The sequence below is a fragment of the Pan paniscus genome, chromosome 9, assembly GCF_029289425.2.
Source record: "Pan paniscus chromosome 9, NHGRI_mPanPan1-v2.0_pri, whole genome shotgun sequence".
Lineage (NCBI taxonomy): Eukaryota > Metazoa > Chordata > Mammalia > Primates > Hominidae > Pan > Pan paniscus.
The window spans coordinates 73645563-73660637 of record NC_073258.2 but is presented as its reverse complement, the minus strand read 5'-3'; the positions used below and the strand labels follow the sequence as shown (position 1 = coordinate 73660637).

The 15075-nt window shown below is 57.6% G+C and overlaps 1 protein-coding gene across 8 annotated transcripts in view; it reads left to right on the top strand.

The window, feature by feature from the left end:
* Positions 1-15075, top strand: part of ARAP1 (ArfGAP with RhoGAP domain, ankyrin repeat and PH domain 1) — a 67800-nt gene that overhangs the window by 39505 nt on the left and 13220 nt on the right. For 4 of the 8 annotated variants that reach the window (XM_034933317.3, XM_003815668.5, XM_034933316.3 and 1 more), the window contains 14 exons: positions 66-133; positions 741-871; positions 970-1113; positions 1810-1879; positions 2168-2288; positions 2722-2924; positions 3333-3439; positions 5945-6144; positions 7434-7519; positions 8989-9171; positions 10250-10424; positions 11566-11700; positions 13797-13932; positions 14242-14344. In XM_034933317.3, coding sequence (XP_034789208.2) covers positions 66-133; positions 741-871; positions 970-1113; positions 1810-1879; positions 2168-2288; positions 2722-2924; positions 3333-3439; positions 5945-6144; positions 7434-7519; positions 8989-9171; positions 10250-10424; positions 11566-11700; positions 13797-13932; positions 14242-14344 — 1862 coding nt within the window. The remainder of the gene's footprint in view (positions 1-65; positions 134-740; positions 872-969; positions 1114-1809; positions 1880-2167; positions 2289-2721; positions 2925-3332; positions 3440-5944; positions 6145-7433; positions 7520-8988; positions 9172-10249; positions 10425-11565; positions 11701-13796; positions 13933-14241; positions 14345-15075) is intronic. The other 4 variants (XM_034933319.3, XM_034933318.3, XM_034933321.3 and 1 more) reach the window with 2 other exon arrangements.

Here is a 15075-nt window from a genome sequence, read left to right as displayed (position 1 = left end):
TGTGGTGCCCCAGGAGAGGAGGCCAGGCCCCTTGCCCTGAGGCCCCCCAACCCCTCTCTCACCAGATGACTCTGACTACGATGAGGTCCCAGAGGAGGGGCCGGGGGCCCCAGCCAGAGTGATGACCAAGAAGGTGGGGCCAGGCATGGGACTGTCTGCCTGTCAGGGTGTTGTGGGGGTGCCCAGCTGCCTGTCAGACCCTGAGGACCACCAGACAGAGAGTGGGCAGCCATTTCCCGGGAGGCTTCCCCTTCCCCCACCTCACTCTCTTGCCATATGGGGGTCAGGAGTCACGTGTAGCCACAGCGCTCTGGGCCAGGGGTCGGGGCTCTGGTGTGGCTCCCCCAGGCCCTGGCTGTATGTGGGTGGGCATGTGGCCTCCCCCCACCCTGTGTGTTAGGAACTCGTGTCCTGTCCCGGAGTGTCTGTCTCTGTTTCACTTCTTGTGTTCCCGTGTCTGTCTGTCTTGCATCCCTAGCCCGCAGTCTTTTTCTCTGTCCCTTTATCTTTCTGTTTTTGTCTGTGTCCTAGGTCGGTTTCTGCCACTGGCTCTCCTGTCCCTGTGATCTGGGTCTCTGTGTGGTCTCCGCTGGCAGGGGGAGGGGAGTGTGAGGAAACAGAACTAAAAGTGCTGGGCTGTGTGGGTCGGGGCTGTGTGGACAGAGGGGGCGTGGCAGCCCCGGGTGGGTGTGATCTGTGGCTTGAAGGGAAGGATGACGCTGAGTGGGTCTCGGGGGCAGGAGGAGCCCCCACCGAGCCGAGTCCCACGGGCCGTGCGCGTGGCCAGTCTGCTGAGCGAGGGAGAGGAACTGTCTGGGGACGACCAAGGGGATGAGGAAGAGGATGACCACGCCTATGAGGGCGTCCCCAAGTGAGTGTCCGGCCACCCTCCTTCCCACTGAGCCCAACCTCAGCCCGCCCCCTCCTTGCCTCCTCAGCCCGGCCCCCCATCCCCTCATCTCTCGCTAGTGGCGGATGGCACACCAGCAGCCTGAGCTTGTCCTTGCCCAGCACAATTGCTGCGCCACACCCCATGGACGGGCCGCCTGGGGGCTCCACCCCCGTCACACCAGTCATCAAGGCTGGCTGGCTGGACAAGAACCCACCGCAGGGGTGAGTGAGGCCTCTTGGGTCCTGCTGTGCTCTGCATGGGGGGGTGGGGGGCAGTGTCCAGGACCCCAGGACACTGGTATCACTCACTGATCTGAAAACCAGAAGGGCCTGCGATGATTTGCACAGGTCTCCCTCCAGGCACACTGTGACCACTGATGATTCCCTCCAGACCCGTTTTATTGCCCTGAAAATTGGGAGATCGCTGGGCATAGTGGCTCACTCCTGTAATCTCTGCACTTGAGATACTGAGATGGGAGGTTTGCTTGAGGCCAGGAGTTTGAGACCACTCTGGGCAACATGGCGAGACCTCGTCTCTACAAATAAATTTAAAAACTAGCCAGGTGCAGTGGCTCATGCCTGTAGTTCTGGCTACTTGGGAGACTGAGGTGGGAGAAGCACTTGAGCCCAGGCATCTGAGGCTGTAGTGAGCTAGGCCTGTACTACTGCCTTCCAGCCTGTGTGGCAGAGTGAGACCCTGTCTCAAAAAAAAAAAAAAAAAAAGAGATGTGCTACTTTGAGTCTGACTTCAGTCACTCTTGCTGTAAAGTCCATCTTCTTGCCAGTGGCCATTTGGGATTCTTCCTCCCTAGAACCTGGCTGATCCTCACTCTGAATGTGGCTTCTGAGGGCTGGGGTAGTCCTGGAACCTGTCCTCCTACCCTCGGTCATTTGCTTGTTGTCCCTCTCCCTCTCCAGATCTTACATCTATCAGAAACGATGGGTGAAACTGGATACTGATCACCTGCGATACTTTGACAGTAACAAGGTGAGGCCTGCATCAGTCCTGACGCGACCCCTGCTCCAGCCTAGGCTGGCCCCAACACTGGAGCGAGGTGGCGTCCCTCCCCAGAGGAGTACTCGCCAGAGGTCTAAGTCTGACCCCTTAACCCATGTCTTCCTGGCCCTCTGCCTGCTGAGGGCTGCAGTCAGGGTCAGCACAGGGTCTTGTCTCTAACCAGCTGCAGGAGACAGGGCTGCAGACTTCATTTTGGCTGAGGCTGGGGGAGTCAGCGAGGTGCTGGGTCCCAAAATATAGCTCCTGTCTCTCCCCCAGGACGCTTACTCTAAGCGCTTTATCTCTGTGGCCTGCATCTCCCACGTGGCTGCCATCGGGGACCAGAAGTTTGAAGTGATCACAAACAACCGAACCTTTGCCTTCCGGGCAGAGAGTGATGGTGGGGAGTGTGGGGTGTTGTGTGTGTGTGTAGAAGAGGGTAGAGAAGACTGGAAGTTTGGGCAGAGGAGGGGGAAGAGAGTCATGGTGCATCTGCCCTCTCACATCACATCCGGGGAGGCATGGTGCCTTTGTGAGGTGGGCAGAGGAAGGGGGCACCCTCTGTGACCGGCTCTGTGCTTGGCACGGTCACTGACTCCTCAGAACCACACAATCAGCGGGAGCAGGCTTGGAGGGGTGAGGTCACTTGCCCAGCATCAGTGGCATAGCTGGGATTGGAGCCTGAGCTCGTTCAAGTCAGAGAAGTCAAGCAAAATGATGGGGGCATCTGAGTGGGCTTTCTGGAGGAGGTGTTGCCTGAGGAGCCTAGGGCCAGGAGACCCCTGAGGGGCTCCCTGCAACCTTGGGCTTACTCCTCTACCCTTCTCCTGCAGTGGAGCGGAAGGAGTGGATGCAGGCCCTGCAGCAGGCCATGGCTGAGCAGCGTGCCCGGGCCCGGCTCTCTAGCGCTTATCTGCTGGGAGTTCCAGGCTCAGAGCAGCCTGACCGCGCTGGCAGCCTGGAGCTTCGTGGCTTCAAGAATAAGCTGTACGTGGCCGTGGTCGGGGACAAAGTGCAGCTCTACAAGAATCTAGAGGTGCTAAGGGGTCATGGAACCTCTCCCCTGCCCATGTCCACCTACCCTGCCCCAGGCTGACCTAGGGCCTTAGCCCTGCCTTTTCTGTTCCCTCTTTTCCTGCACTGGGCCCAGCCCTTTGCCTGGATATGTCCTCGCTCCCCCAAGTTCTGACCACTTCCCCCAGGCTCTGAGCACTGCCCTCCAGTCCCTGCCCTGGCCCTTGCTCCCCCGCACCTCTGCTCATTGCTGTGTGGGCCCTGAACCTGCAGCCCCTTACCCTGCCCAGCCTCCCATGTCCCCTGCTGTCTCCCTCCTGGGCACCCCCCCCAGTCCCTGAGTTGCACCACCTTCCCTTCCTCTCCCTGTCCCAAGCCTCACGCCCTGCCCCCAAAGCCTTGCCCTCATCCCGTCCCATCTGCCCTCCAGGAGTACCACCTGGGCATTGGCATCACCTTCATCGACATGAGCGTGGGCAACGTGAAGGAAGTGGATCGGCGCAGCTTCGACCTCACCACGCCCTACCGCATCTTCAGGTGACCCTCCATCTTCTTGGCTCACCGGCATCCTCACTCCTTCCTAATGTTTTCCTTTTGCGCAACATGGGGAGCTGCCCCTTCCTATGGGATGGGTTCCCTCACCCTGCCCCGCCCTGCCCCACCTGTGGAGCCCCTCCACAGCAAGAGGGTCACTTGCTAACCCTCTCTGATCTCCTTCCCTCCTAAGAGGTCTTACTCTCCCCTGTGCTGCTTGGCAACTGCTGTCCTCCCCTGCCCGCCATGCTGCTCAGGGGTTGCCCATCTGGCCTCCTGCTCCCACTGCCCCTGCCCCACTATCCCTGCGCCTACGCCACCCCTGGAGAGTGCTCTTGTCTCTCATGAGGCTGCTCCTCAGTCCTTGTCTCTGGGCCACCAAGCCTCTGCCATCTTGGTTTACTCTGACCTCAGCTGTTCATTGGTGTCTTTCTCTGTCCTCTGCCCTCTCCCTGGGCAGCCTTGCCCACTCCCAGGCCTTCAGCCGCTACCTCCGAGGTACTGAACTATGCCCGGGTTCGAATGCTGGGTCCACCACTGACTAGCTGTGTGACCTGGGAAATCACTTGGCCTCTGTGTGCCTCAGTTTCCTGGGGAAGTGTTTGTAATACTGGGTAGTAACTGCTCAATAAACACTAGCATCACTCCCAACCCTTCCACTTCTCTGCTCTTAGCCCAGGTGTCTGTCTCCAGCGGGATCTTTCTGCTGAGCTCTGGCCTGCATGTCTGACAGCTGTGGGCATCTCCCCTTTTCAGCTCTCTGTTCTTCCCAGAGGCCTGTCTCTCCAACCAAGAAGGAAGGACTCGTGCCTTTCCTTTTTTTTTTTTTTTTTTTTTGCTTTTTGAGCCAGAGTCTTAGGCTCTGTCTCCCAGGCTGGTGTGCAGTGGCGCGATCTCGGCTCACTGCAACCTCTGCCTCCAGGTTCAAGTGATTCTCCTGCTTCAGCCTCCCCAAGTAGCTGGGATTACAGGTGCACGCTACCACGCCCGGCTAATTTTTGTATATTTAGTAGAGACGGGGTTTTGCCGTGTTGGTCAGGCTGGTCTCAAACTCCTGACCTCAGGTGATCCACCCACCTCGGCCTCCCAAAGTGCCAGGATTACAGGGGTGAGCCACCACACCTGGCCCGTGCCATTCCTTTTTACCCCATCTGACCCCATCCCTCTGCTGTCACCCTTCTAGCCCGGGCCTGGTGGGCCCTTGGCCCCAGCGCCTGCCTCCTCACTCTTGGGCCGCCCGTGCCTGTCCAGCCTCTTTACCCCAACTGCTTTGACTTCTGCGGGGGCCTTATATTTGAGAGCTAAGTTTTTATTTGCTCATTTCTTGCATTTGAAGTTCTCTTTGATGACATCCTTGCCCTGAGATTCTTTGCCATAGTCCTTAACTACCACACAGCTGCAGCCCCGCCTGACGGGCGTTCTCTGATTGTCAGTCTGAGAGGCCTGTCCGTTCCTGGGTTTCTTGTTGTCATCAACCCTAAAGAGGTAGACTTAGTGTTCTACACAAAGGGCCTCCCCCAGCTGGCATGAGTGGCTCGTTGCATTTGGGTGCAAGCACAGGAAGGTGAGCTTGGTGCTTGGCTCCACCTTTGGCAGTTTTGCGAATTCCACGTGCTAGGTTGTGGAGGAGGAGGTCTCCAGCACCTCCATAAAGTGGCATTAATGGCCATCACACCTCCAGCAGCGATGCCTTCCTTGGTTGTGGCAATGGGTCATGGGTGGAGTAGACTCATGGTCACATGTGTGACTCGGTGGTGGCAGGGAAAGAGCCAGAGGGGTCTTTTTAAAGCTAAATTTTTTCAGGGACAGTCATCATTTATTGTTCAACCAGGGCCTCCCACCCTGAAGAGCAGGGCATGCTATAGCGGCCACAGGTGTCTCGGTATGTTGGGCCAATGGAGTTCTTTGTGGAGTGGGGTTATGGAGCATGTCACATTTGGGGCTGGGACAGGAATGAGGATAGGGATGGCGGAGGAGTCTTTTAAAGACATCTCTGTACCCTCCCCTCCTTCCTACTTAAACCCTCTGTGGGTTCTCCATTGTCCTCAGGGTACACTTTGACTTCCTCTTCCTGATGCAGGCCTGTCCCTGTCCATCTCCCACCCTTTTCTCTGCCAGTCTGCCCTTCTGTCTCCTGGAATGCCCCCTGTGCAATCCTGCCCCTTTGCACATGCTGTTCCCTCTGTCTAGACTGTCCTTTCACCTCTTCACCTGGCTCAGCCCTTCTGATCTGTCGAATCTTAGCTCAGGCATCATTTTCTTCCCAGCAGCCTTCATTCTGCGGGCTGGGCAGAGCCCCCCACTGGGCTCCCCTGCCCCCATACGCTCTTGTGTTCCTGGTGTCCTTGCCTTTGTCCACACCTACCTTCCCTACCAGAGTGGGATGCCTCACTCTTTTGCCTAAGCGCTCCCAACACCTTGTCCCCCACTTCATTCTGTGCATCCTCATGCTGCCCCCAAATCCCTCTGAGTCCATCCCCACTAATCTCCCCACCCCTATGTCCCCAGCTTCTCTGCTGACTCAGAGCTAGAGAAGGAGCAGTGGCTGGAGGCCATGCAGGGAGCCATCGCCGAGGCCCTGTCTACCTCGGAGGTGGCCGAGCGCATCTGGGCTGCAGCCCCCAACAGGTTCTGTGCTGACTGCGGGGCTCCTCAGCCTGACTGGGCCTCCATCAACCTCTGTGTTGTCATCTGCAAGCGCTGTGCAGGTGTGTGCATGGGGATCGGGGCACCAGGCAGAGGCATGGCGGGGTTGGCCAGTTGGGATGGCAGGTGTCCTATCTGGAGGAGGGCCTGGAGCGGAGACAGCACTCAGAGAGCTGCTGTTGATGGGGCTTCTCCTGCACACCAGGGCCTTTCCCCTGTGATTAGCCTTGAGTCCTTACATTGCCAGGCAGGGGTTCAACTTCTCCCATCACGGGTGGGGACACGGAGGCACAGGGAGAGGAAATGGCTTGTTCAGGGTCACCTGGCAAGTAAGTGAGCCCAGATTTGAGCCCAGGCTTGTTGGAGTCTGGTGTTCCTCTCATGTCAGAAGAATAGGGAAGGCCAGGCAAGAGGAGTTGGCAGGGGCCAGGCAGGGCTTTGCATGCAGAGGGAGGAGCTGGTTTTTGTCTGGAGGGCGATGGGAGGCAGGGACATGGTCAGATTTGTGGGTCAGACTCTGGCTGGTGGGTGGAAGCTGAGTTAGAGGGGCAAGACTGGAGATCAGTGAGGAGGCTGCCATAGGATCCAGGAGAGGGAGGAGGAGGAAGCCTGGCCTGGGGAAGCCGTGAGCATTTGAGGGCTGTTCAGGATCTATGGTGGAAAACTCTCTGACTGACTGGATGAGGAAGATGAAATGCGAGAGGGTTGAGCCCAAGGTTCATTCATCTGCTCAATCGAGGCCACTCATTCTGGCCACTGCGTGCCAGATGCTGGGGATTCTGTCGTCTTGGGAGCTGACGTAGCCCAGGTGGCGGCTGTGGGCTGCTGGAGGTGGGGATCCAGGTGGAGGAGCAAGTCTGGGGAAGTGTGCTGGGGAGGCCCTCTCTGAGGAGGTGACATGCCAGCTGAGATCTGAATGGCAGGAAGGAGTGGCCATGAGGACATGGGTGATGACAGTCTGGGTAGAAAGATGATGGAGGGGAAGCAGGTAAGGAGTTGTGATCTAATTCTGGGAGCCACTGGAGGGTGAAAGCAGGGATTAGAAGTCAGGGATTTACATTTTAAAGAGATCACCTCTTTGTTAAGAGTGGCCTGCAAGAGGCCAAGCATGGTTCCAGGGGGCAAGTTGCAGAGGGCTGGTGCAGGAGCCCAGGCAAGGATTACGGGGCTCAGTCCTGCCCTGTGGGGAGCAAGAGTACACGGCTGGATTCCAGAGCTGCCAGCTGGCCTACCCCCTGGGGCCTGCCTGTGGCCTCTCATCCCTGCCTGTCCCAGTAGACACTGGGGGTGGGTAAGTGCTCCCGTGAAGGGGAGGGCCCAGGTGATTCTGGGTCTGGCCCTGTGTCTACAGGGGAGCACCGTGGCCTGGGCGCTGGCGTCTCCAAGGTGCGGAGCCTGAAGATGGACAGGAAGGTGTGGACAGAAACACTTATCGAGGTGGGGATGCCCCTGCTTGCCACCGATACTTGGGGTCTGCCCCATTCAACAGCTGTCTGGGTCTCCCAGCCCCCTCCCTGTCTCAGTGACCACAGCACCTTGGAGCTGGAAGAGACCCTTTGTGATAATCTAGTGGGTGGGGATTTCGGAAAAGCAATTTTTGGCAAAGTCAGCAAACTGGCCAGTGAACTAAGAATGTTTTTATAGTTTTAAAGTGTTATTTTTTTAAAAGAAAAAAAAAGGAAGAAAATGCAGCAGAGACTGTATGTGTTCTGTAAAGCCGAAAATATTTACTATTTCACCCTTTAGAGAAAGAATTTGCTAACTTCTGATCTAATTTCACTGTCATCCATTGAATAGATGTGTAAACTGAGGTCCTGGGCAGGGCTGTAATCTGCCTGAGATTACCCTGTAAATGCATATTGACCACCATCCCTGCCTCTTTCCATCCCACTTCTGGCTGACCCAGGGCCTTCTCCCCTACCTTGCACAGCCCCTCAGACGCCCTCAGCCTCCATTTCATCTGAACTCACATGTACCAGTGGGTATATATATGTGTGCTGTGTGTGCACACACGTGTACATTTATGCCCCTGTACTGGAAACTCCCAGGTACCCATATGTGGTAGATATAGGGGAGAACCTGCAATGGGAGGGTAGACCCAGGCTGCAGACTCCAGACACTTGGAGTGTCACATCCGTTTCTCACCTCCCCACGGTGTGTTTGGCACATAAGTGCTAAGGACTTTGCATATGTTAATTAACTGACTTTCAGAACAAGCCAGGAGTTAGGATTAGAATAACCAGTTTACAGCCTTGAAGCCCAGGGAGAGAAAATAACTTGCTGGAAGACACAGAGTGAATCAGTAGTGGCAAGGACTGTTCTGCTTTGTTCTGTGCTGTGACTCCAGCACCCCATACAGGACCTGACAAGGAGGCAAGGTGGGGGGCCTAGGAAATGGCTGTGGAATGAGGAGCCGAATGAAGGAACTGATTACCAAATGCTGGATCCCTGCACTCACCCAGAATCCACCCCCATCCCTCTTGCCCAGAGAGGAATGTCAGGGACAGGAGAGGTTTCCAAAATCCCTGCCCACCCCATTGGCTGACAGGTTAGGCACCCATCCCCAGCTGTCATAGCCTCAGGAATGCAGAGCTCCAGATGTGGAACTGGGTGGGGCAGCAGCAAGGCCCCTGGGACCAGGTGCAAGGCCTGAGGCATCCACCTGTCAGTCTGCTGACTCCCTGTCCTGTCACTGAGCCTGAGACCTAGGCTCAGAGCCCAGTGCTGGTGGCAGGAGCATCCCCAGCCACCAGCAGGCCAGGCTGTCCTCACCATCCCCATTGGGAAAGTGGTCAGATGGCCTGGCTCTCCCAGCCCTTTTCCTAACAACCTCAGAAACCAAGTTTCTGCCCGGCACGGCCCCTGGCTGTCAGCTGGCCCGTCTGACCTCCTGTACACCCCCACAGCTCTTCTTACAGCTGGGGAATGGCACTGGGAACCGCTTCTGGGCAGCCAACGTGCCCCCCAGTGAGGCCCTGCAGCCCAGCAGCAGCCCCAGCACCCGGCGGTGCCACCTGGAGGCCAAGTACCGTGAGGGCAAGTACCGCCGCTACCACCCGCTCTTTGGCAACCAGGAGGAGCTGGACAAGGTCAGGGCACTGCAGCTCTGGGGCCCCTTGGGACCACCCCCGTCTTTCTGCTGCCCTGTTCCTCATGCTGTCTTAACCCATCTCATCTACCAGCTCAGGGAGATGCCTTGGCATATGGGGAAACTGATGTTTGGAGGGCAGAAGGGCCCTGCCTACGCCATGTGAAAAGTTCTGGCCATGCAGGGAGCAGCCAGGCCTGACCCTTGGGCCAAGGGCACATCCCCAGCATCTGTCTGTCTCTCTCCCAATTCCTCAGTCTCCTGCACCCCGTCCTGTTGCTTCTGAATCCTGCCAAAAAGAGTGAACTTGATGGGGATGCTATTTCCTGTCAGGCTCATGAAAAACAGCTGGGCTGCTCTGACCCACCCCCATCCACACCCCACTCAAGATGAGGCCCTGCATGGGCCCCAGGCCCTGACAGGCTGGGAGCCAAGTCTTAGGCCCTGATCTGGCTCTGCCTGAGTGGGAGACAGCCAGCTCCGAGGCAGGGGTATGCCATTTGTGACCTCTGGTTGGCCTTCAGCCCCTCCCCCAAACCGCCCCTCCCAGGCAGACTCAGTCCAGCTAGAAGCCCAGTGGGAGTCAGGCCTCCACCTCCCAGGGACCCAGGCGTCCTGCTCCCAGCCCAACCCAGTCTAGCCTGCAAGCCAGGAGGGCGGCAACTCCCATTGGTTGGGAGGGCTGGGCAGGCGGTGAGGAATTCAAATGTGGGAGGAATTAGCTACAAAGCACCCCCCCCCCCAACCCCCGGCTCCTCCACAAGGCAGAAGGAGCTTGAGATCCTCTGGAGGCTCTGGCTGACTGGGCAGCTGTGTCCAGGCGGCCAGCAGGGGTGAGGCCCCGGGCAGCTGGGATCCCCTGGCCTCTGCTAGGCAGCCCCTGCTCACCCCTCCTCCCCTTGGCCTCTCTCTTCCCTCTCCTTCTCTCTTTCTTCCTTCCTATTCTCTCTTTCAGTCTGAGGATGGACTGCTCCAGGCCTGGGTGACTCCTTCCTCTTCTTTCCTCTCCTCCCCTGTAGCCCCTTTCCTTGTGGGCCCCCTACTCCTTCTTGGGCTGACCCTCCCCTGCCTCTTCCTAGGCCCTGTGTGCTGCAGTCACCACCACAGACCTGGCTGAGACCCAGGCGCTCCTGGGCTGTGGGGCTGGGATCAACTGCTTCTCGGGGGACCCTGAGGCCCCCACGCCCCTGGCTCTTGCAGAGCAGGCGGGGCAGACGCTGCAGATGGAATTCCTTCGGAACAACCGGACCACAGGTGAGCGTGGCAGAGGGTGGGGGTCCACCAGGCTGTGCAGTGCCGGGTGGGGGTCCACCAGGCTGTGCAGTGCCTGGTGGGGTTTGATTTACCTGCTGCTCTCAGGCCGTGATCGCAGCTCCTCAAGGGCCTGTGATAAATCATGTGTGAGCTGGGGTGTGCTTGGGTTTGCATGTCAGTGTGTATTTGTACTGCGTATGCATGTTCCTCTGTGTCTGTGTCTCTGTGACTGTTGATGACTTCCCTGACTTGCAGTGTGGGCCCCTCAGGATGGCTGGCAGCTGTGCTGGTGTTTGTGCGCCTCTGAGCCCCCTGGATCTGTGTTTCTGGGGATGTTGAGAGCTTTGGAGTACATGCGTGTGCAGAGTGTGTCTGTGTTGCTGCGTGAGGGGTGCTGAGTTACATTTCTCCATGTGTGGGTCACCCACCTGTCTACTGCCCTGCTTGGGTGGAGCTCAATCCTGAACTTGGTTTGGGTACCATTGGCTCCCTCTTGGGGTGGGTGAGGAGGGGTCAGTGGGCTGAGCAGCACAGCTCGTGGCCCAGGCCTGGCCTCTGGGGCCACATCCCAGGACTGAGGGTGGAGCTCAATGGCTGGGGCTCTGGGCTCAGGGCCATGGGTGGGCGGGGCACACTGGGCTGGAGAGAGCCCAGGTGTCCAGGGAGACACAGGAGACCACCCAACTGGCTTGGGCTTGGGGACAGATCATCGCCCCCCCACGGTGCTGACCGTGGGGAACAGGGCTGTAGTCAGGCTGCCACCTTGAGCTTCCCGCTGTCTGGGACAATCCTCTTTCCAGGGATTATTATTGAGTTTGCCCAATGCCCCCCTCATGCCAGTGTGCCTGGCCTATGCCTCCAACCTGGAGAGTGGGGTGGGGCAGGAATCAGGGAGGCTTCCTGGAAGGGGAGGTGCTGGAACTGGGCCTTGGGAGTGGAGTGAATTTCCACAAGTGGGGAGAGGTGGAGAAACAGCCTGGACAAGACCCTGCAGGTAGGAGGGGGAGCTTGAGGCTGCCAGTTAGGGAGCTGGGGCTGATGATTCGAAAGTGAGCCTGAATGCCCAGGCCAGGTGGGAGTGAGGTGGGGACACCCTCTTGGGTGGCCAGCATGACCTGCCATCCTTTCCCCGCCTACAAAGAGGTGCCTCGGCTGGACTCGATGAAGCCCCTGGAAAAGCACTACTCAGTTGTCCTGCCGACCGTGAGCCACAGTGGCTTCCTCTACAAGACTGCCTCTGCCGGCAAGCTGCTACAGGACCGCCGGGCCCGGGAAGGTGGGTGCCACCCCAGACCCTGCTTTGGCCCATGGCATCTGGTCATGGCTGCAGGGCTAGGGAAGCCAGGGCTGGCCAGACTGGTGGACTCTGGCAGAGTCACCCTAGAGGGCTTCCTGGATATAGTCTGTGGTACACAGTAGGTGCTTCCTAAATGATCCTGGTGGGAGTGGGGGTAGTGCATGACACTGCAGAGCAGGTCACTGCCAGAGTTTCTTTGGACTAAATGAGCCTTTATTGAGCCCCTACTGGATATGGGCTCTGCTGAGCATCTGGTAGTAAGAGCCTGTGGCTGGTAGGGAGTTTGAGGACTGAACGAAAGCCCTATCCCTCTGATCTCAGCCTTCCATTCACTCCCCAACTCAGAAGAAAATCCACAAGAGCCCGCACAGTTGGCCACCACCCCCATTACCTCTCTGAACCACCCCCCTAATCACTCTGCCGGTCTCCTCACTGTTTCTCAGACACGTCGTCACCTACCAGGATCTTTGCCTGTGCTGTTCCCTCTGCCTGAAATGCATTCCCCCAGGTATCTGCATGGCCAGTCCCTCACTTCCGTCAGGTCTCTGTTTCAGTATCACTCCTGCAGAGATGTCATCTCTGACTACCTTATGCAAAATAGCACCCCCCATCTCTCCCTTTACCCTTTGGAGATGGAGTTTCGCTCTTGTTGCCCAGGCTGGAGTGCAATGGCACGATCTTGGCTCACTGCAACCTCTGCCTCCCGGGTTCAAGCAATTCTCCTGCCTCAGCCTCCCGAGTAGCTGGGATTACAGGCATGCGCCATCATGCCTGGCTAATTTAGTTAGTAGAGATGGGGTTTCACCATGTTGGTCAGGTTGGTCTCAAACTCCCGACCTCAGGTGATCTGCCCGCCTTGGCCTCCCAAAGTACTGGGATTACAGGCGTGAGTCACCACGCCTGGCTACCCTGCATTTTCTTCACACCACTTACCTGGTACTCATTTGTCCATTAATGTACTTATCTATAGATTCTCTGTACCCCACTGGGACATAAACTCCTTTTGGCCACCACTGCCTGTAGCCCCCAGATCCTAGAACAGTGGCTAGCACACAGTGGGCACTTGGCAAATATCTGCAGAATGAAGGATGACTCAGGCAGAGCTGGTGCTCCTGGAGGGAGCCCATCTGCGGGGACGGGCCTGAGGACATATTGCTCTCAAAGAGCAAATGTCAGGCCCTCACAGACAGGATGAGAGACAGAGTCTGCTGTGGGAACTTTGTGAGGTCATTGCTGACAACATCCCTCAGCACCTCCTGCGTGCTTTCCTACGGGGACAAAGCCCTCCAACTCCCAAAGAGATTTCTTTGGAACTCCATGCTGTTCACAACCTCATTGCCCCAGGTCTGCCTCCCTCTGCCTGACAATGTCATTTATGTAACAACTGCCTGAGTCATCCTTTTTGCCCTGGATGCCAGGAAGCTCTGAGCCACTGTAAAGCTCAGTGCTGTGAACGGTACAAGCCTGCATGGCCATGACAGCCTATCCTTTCCATTACCTTTCCTGGTCCAGATTCCCATTTCTGTTTCTTTTATGGGACCTTGCCAGTCCTTCATAGCCATTGTAGCAGGAAGCAGAGTACAGAGTGATGGATGCTTCTGGAAAAGGAGGTTGGGGCATAGAAGGCTTCCTGTGACATTCAGGTGGTGGGTAGAGGGGACAAGGTTTGCAAAAGCTGGGAGTGCTGGGTAGGGATGTGTGTGTCCAGGAGTGACAGAGAGGCAGCTGGAGAGACGGGCAGGGGTAGACCTGGCAGGGCCTTGAATGGCAGGCTGAGGGGCACAGAGTCTGTCCTGAGGACCATGGAATGGTTTTGGTTAGAGGAAGGATGGGGTCTGATTTTAGCTAGATCACTCTAGGATTTTGGAAGGGGCTGCTGCAGAGGCCTGGGGGAGTGGATGACTTGTGGGCTGGCTGGCGTGGTGGGGATGCAGAGAGGTGGATGGATTTAGGAAAAACTTGAGAGAATGAAGAGCTCATGGGTCAGATGGGAGCAGGAGCCCCGGGAGGATGCAGAGGTGGTTTTCAGGTGGTGGGGGGCTCCCTGATGGCTCCCCTGCCCAAATTCTCCCCAGAGTTCAGCCGGCGCTGGTGTGTCCTTGGTGACGGGGTCCTGAGCTACTTTGAGAATGAGCGGGCAGTGACCCCCAATGGAGAGATTCGGGCCAGCGAGATTGTGTGCCTGGCAGTGCCCCCTCCTGACACCCACGGGTGAGTACTCCTGGGCAAATCAGACTGTGGTTGCTATAAGGTACAATCCCCCACTGGGGAGACAGGGAAATAGACCCAGAGAAGGGGAGGACCTCCGCAGGGTCACACAGCAAACGGAGGCTGCACAAGGGCCGACTCCGGTCTCTTGAGGCCCCAGCCCAAGACTTTTCCACCACCTCTTAGGGGACCAGAGCAAGGACAAGCGCCAAGGCAGTGCGGAGGGGGCAGAGGATGGCGGTTGATGGTGCGGGTTGGGGGTGGGCCCGTGCTGGATGAGGTGGGCCTGAGTCCTGGCCTGTGTATTTGCAGCTTTGAGCACACCTTTGAGGTGTACACGGAGGGAGAACGGCTGTACCTGTTTGGGCTGGAGAGCGCGGAGCAGGCTCATGAGTGGGTCAAGTGTATTGCTAAGGTGAGCCTGGGGTAGCAGGGCGGGTGTAAGGGTGTCTGACTGGGGAAGGTGGGGCCTCCTGGCCAATCCCATGTATCCCAGCTCCCCCGTCTAGAGAGCAGAAGCTAGATGCAGGGCAGCAGACATGGAGCGGGCCTGTCCCACTAAGAGCCTACTGTAATCTGCAGCCCTCTGCGGAGTTGGTCAGACCTATCCTAGCTCTGCAGAAGAAGGGCTGTGGGCCTTGCACTCCATAGGTGCTCAATAAGTGTTTAACAGTGAATGACAGTCAGAGCCATCTTAGGATGGACAGTGCGGCCTCCAGAGGGGGTGTGCTCCTCGTTCCTGGAGGCGAGCAAGCAGAGGCTGGAGGGAAGAGGCAGGGAGGCCACCGGGAGAGCTCTGCCTCGGGGACTAGAGCCAGGTGCCTGTGGGGTCCCCTGTGCTGTGAGAGCCTGTGACTTTTTATCATTCACTTCTCCGTTGATCAGTTGTCTTGTGCGCCTCCTGAGAGTCAGCCCTCGGAGACCTGGGGACCCAGATGAACCAGGCTTAGTCCTAGCTCTTCAGTAGCTCCCATGTGGGTGGGGGAGACAGCTCCCCTGCGGGTGTAGTTCAGGCGGCAGCAGCAGTGTAACCAGTGCCACAACAGAGGGCAAGAATGCTTTGGTGCTGTGGGGGCCCAGAGAAGGGCCCTCCAGAAGGTGTCTGGGAAGGCTTTCCAGAGGCGGGCACATCTGAGTGGGTATGAA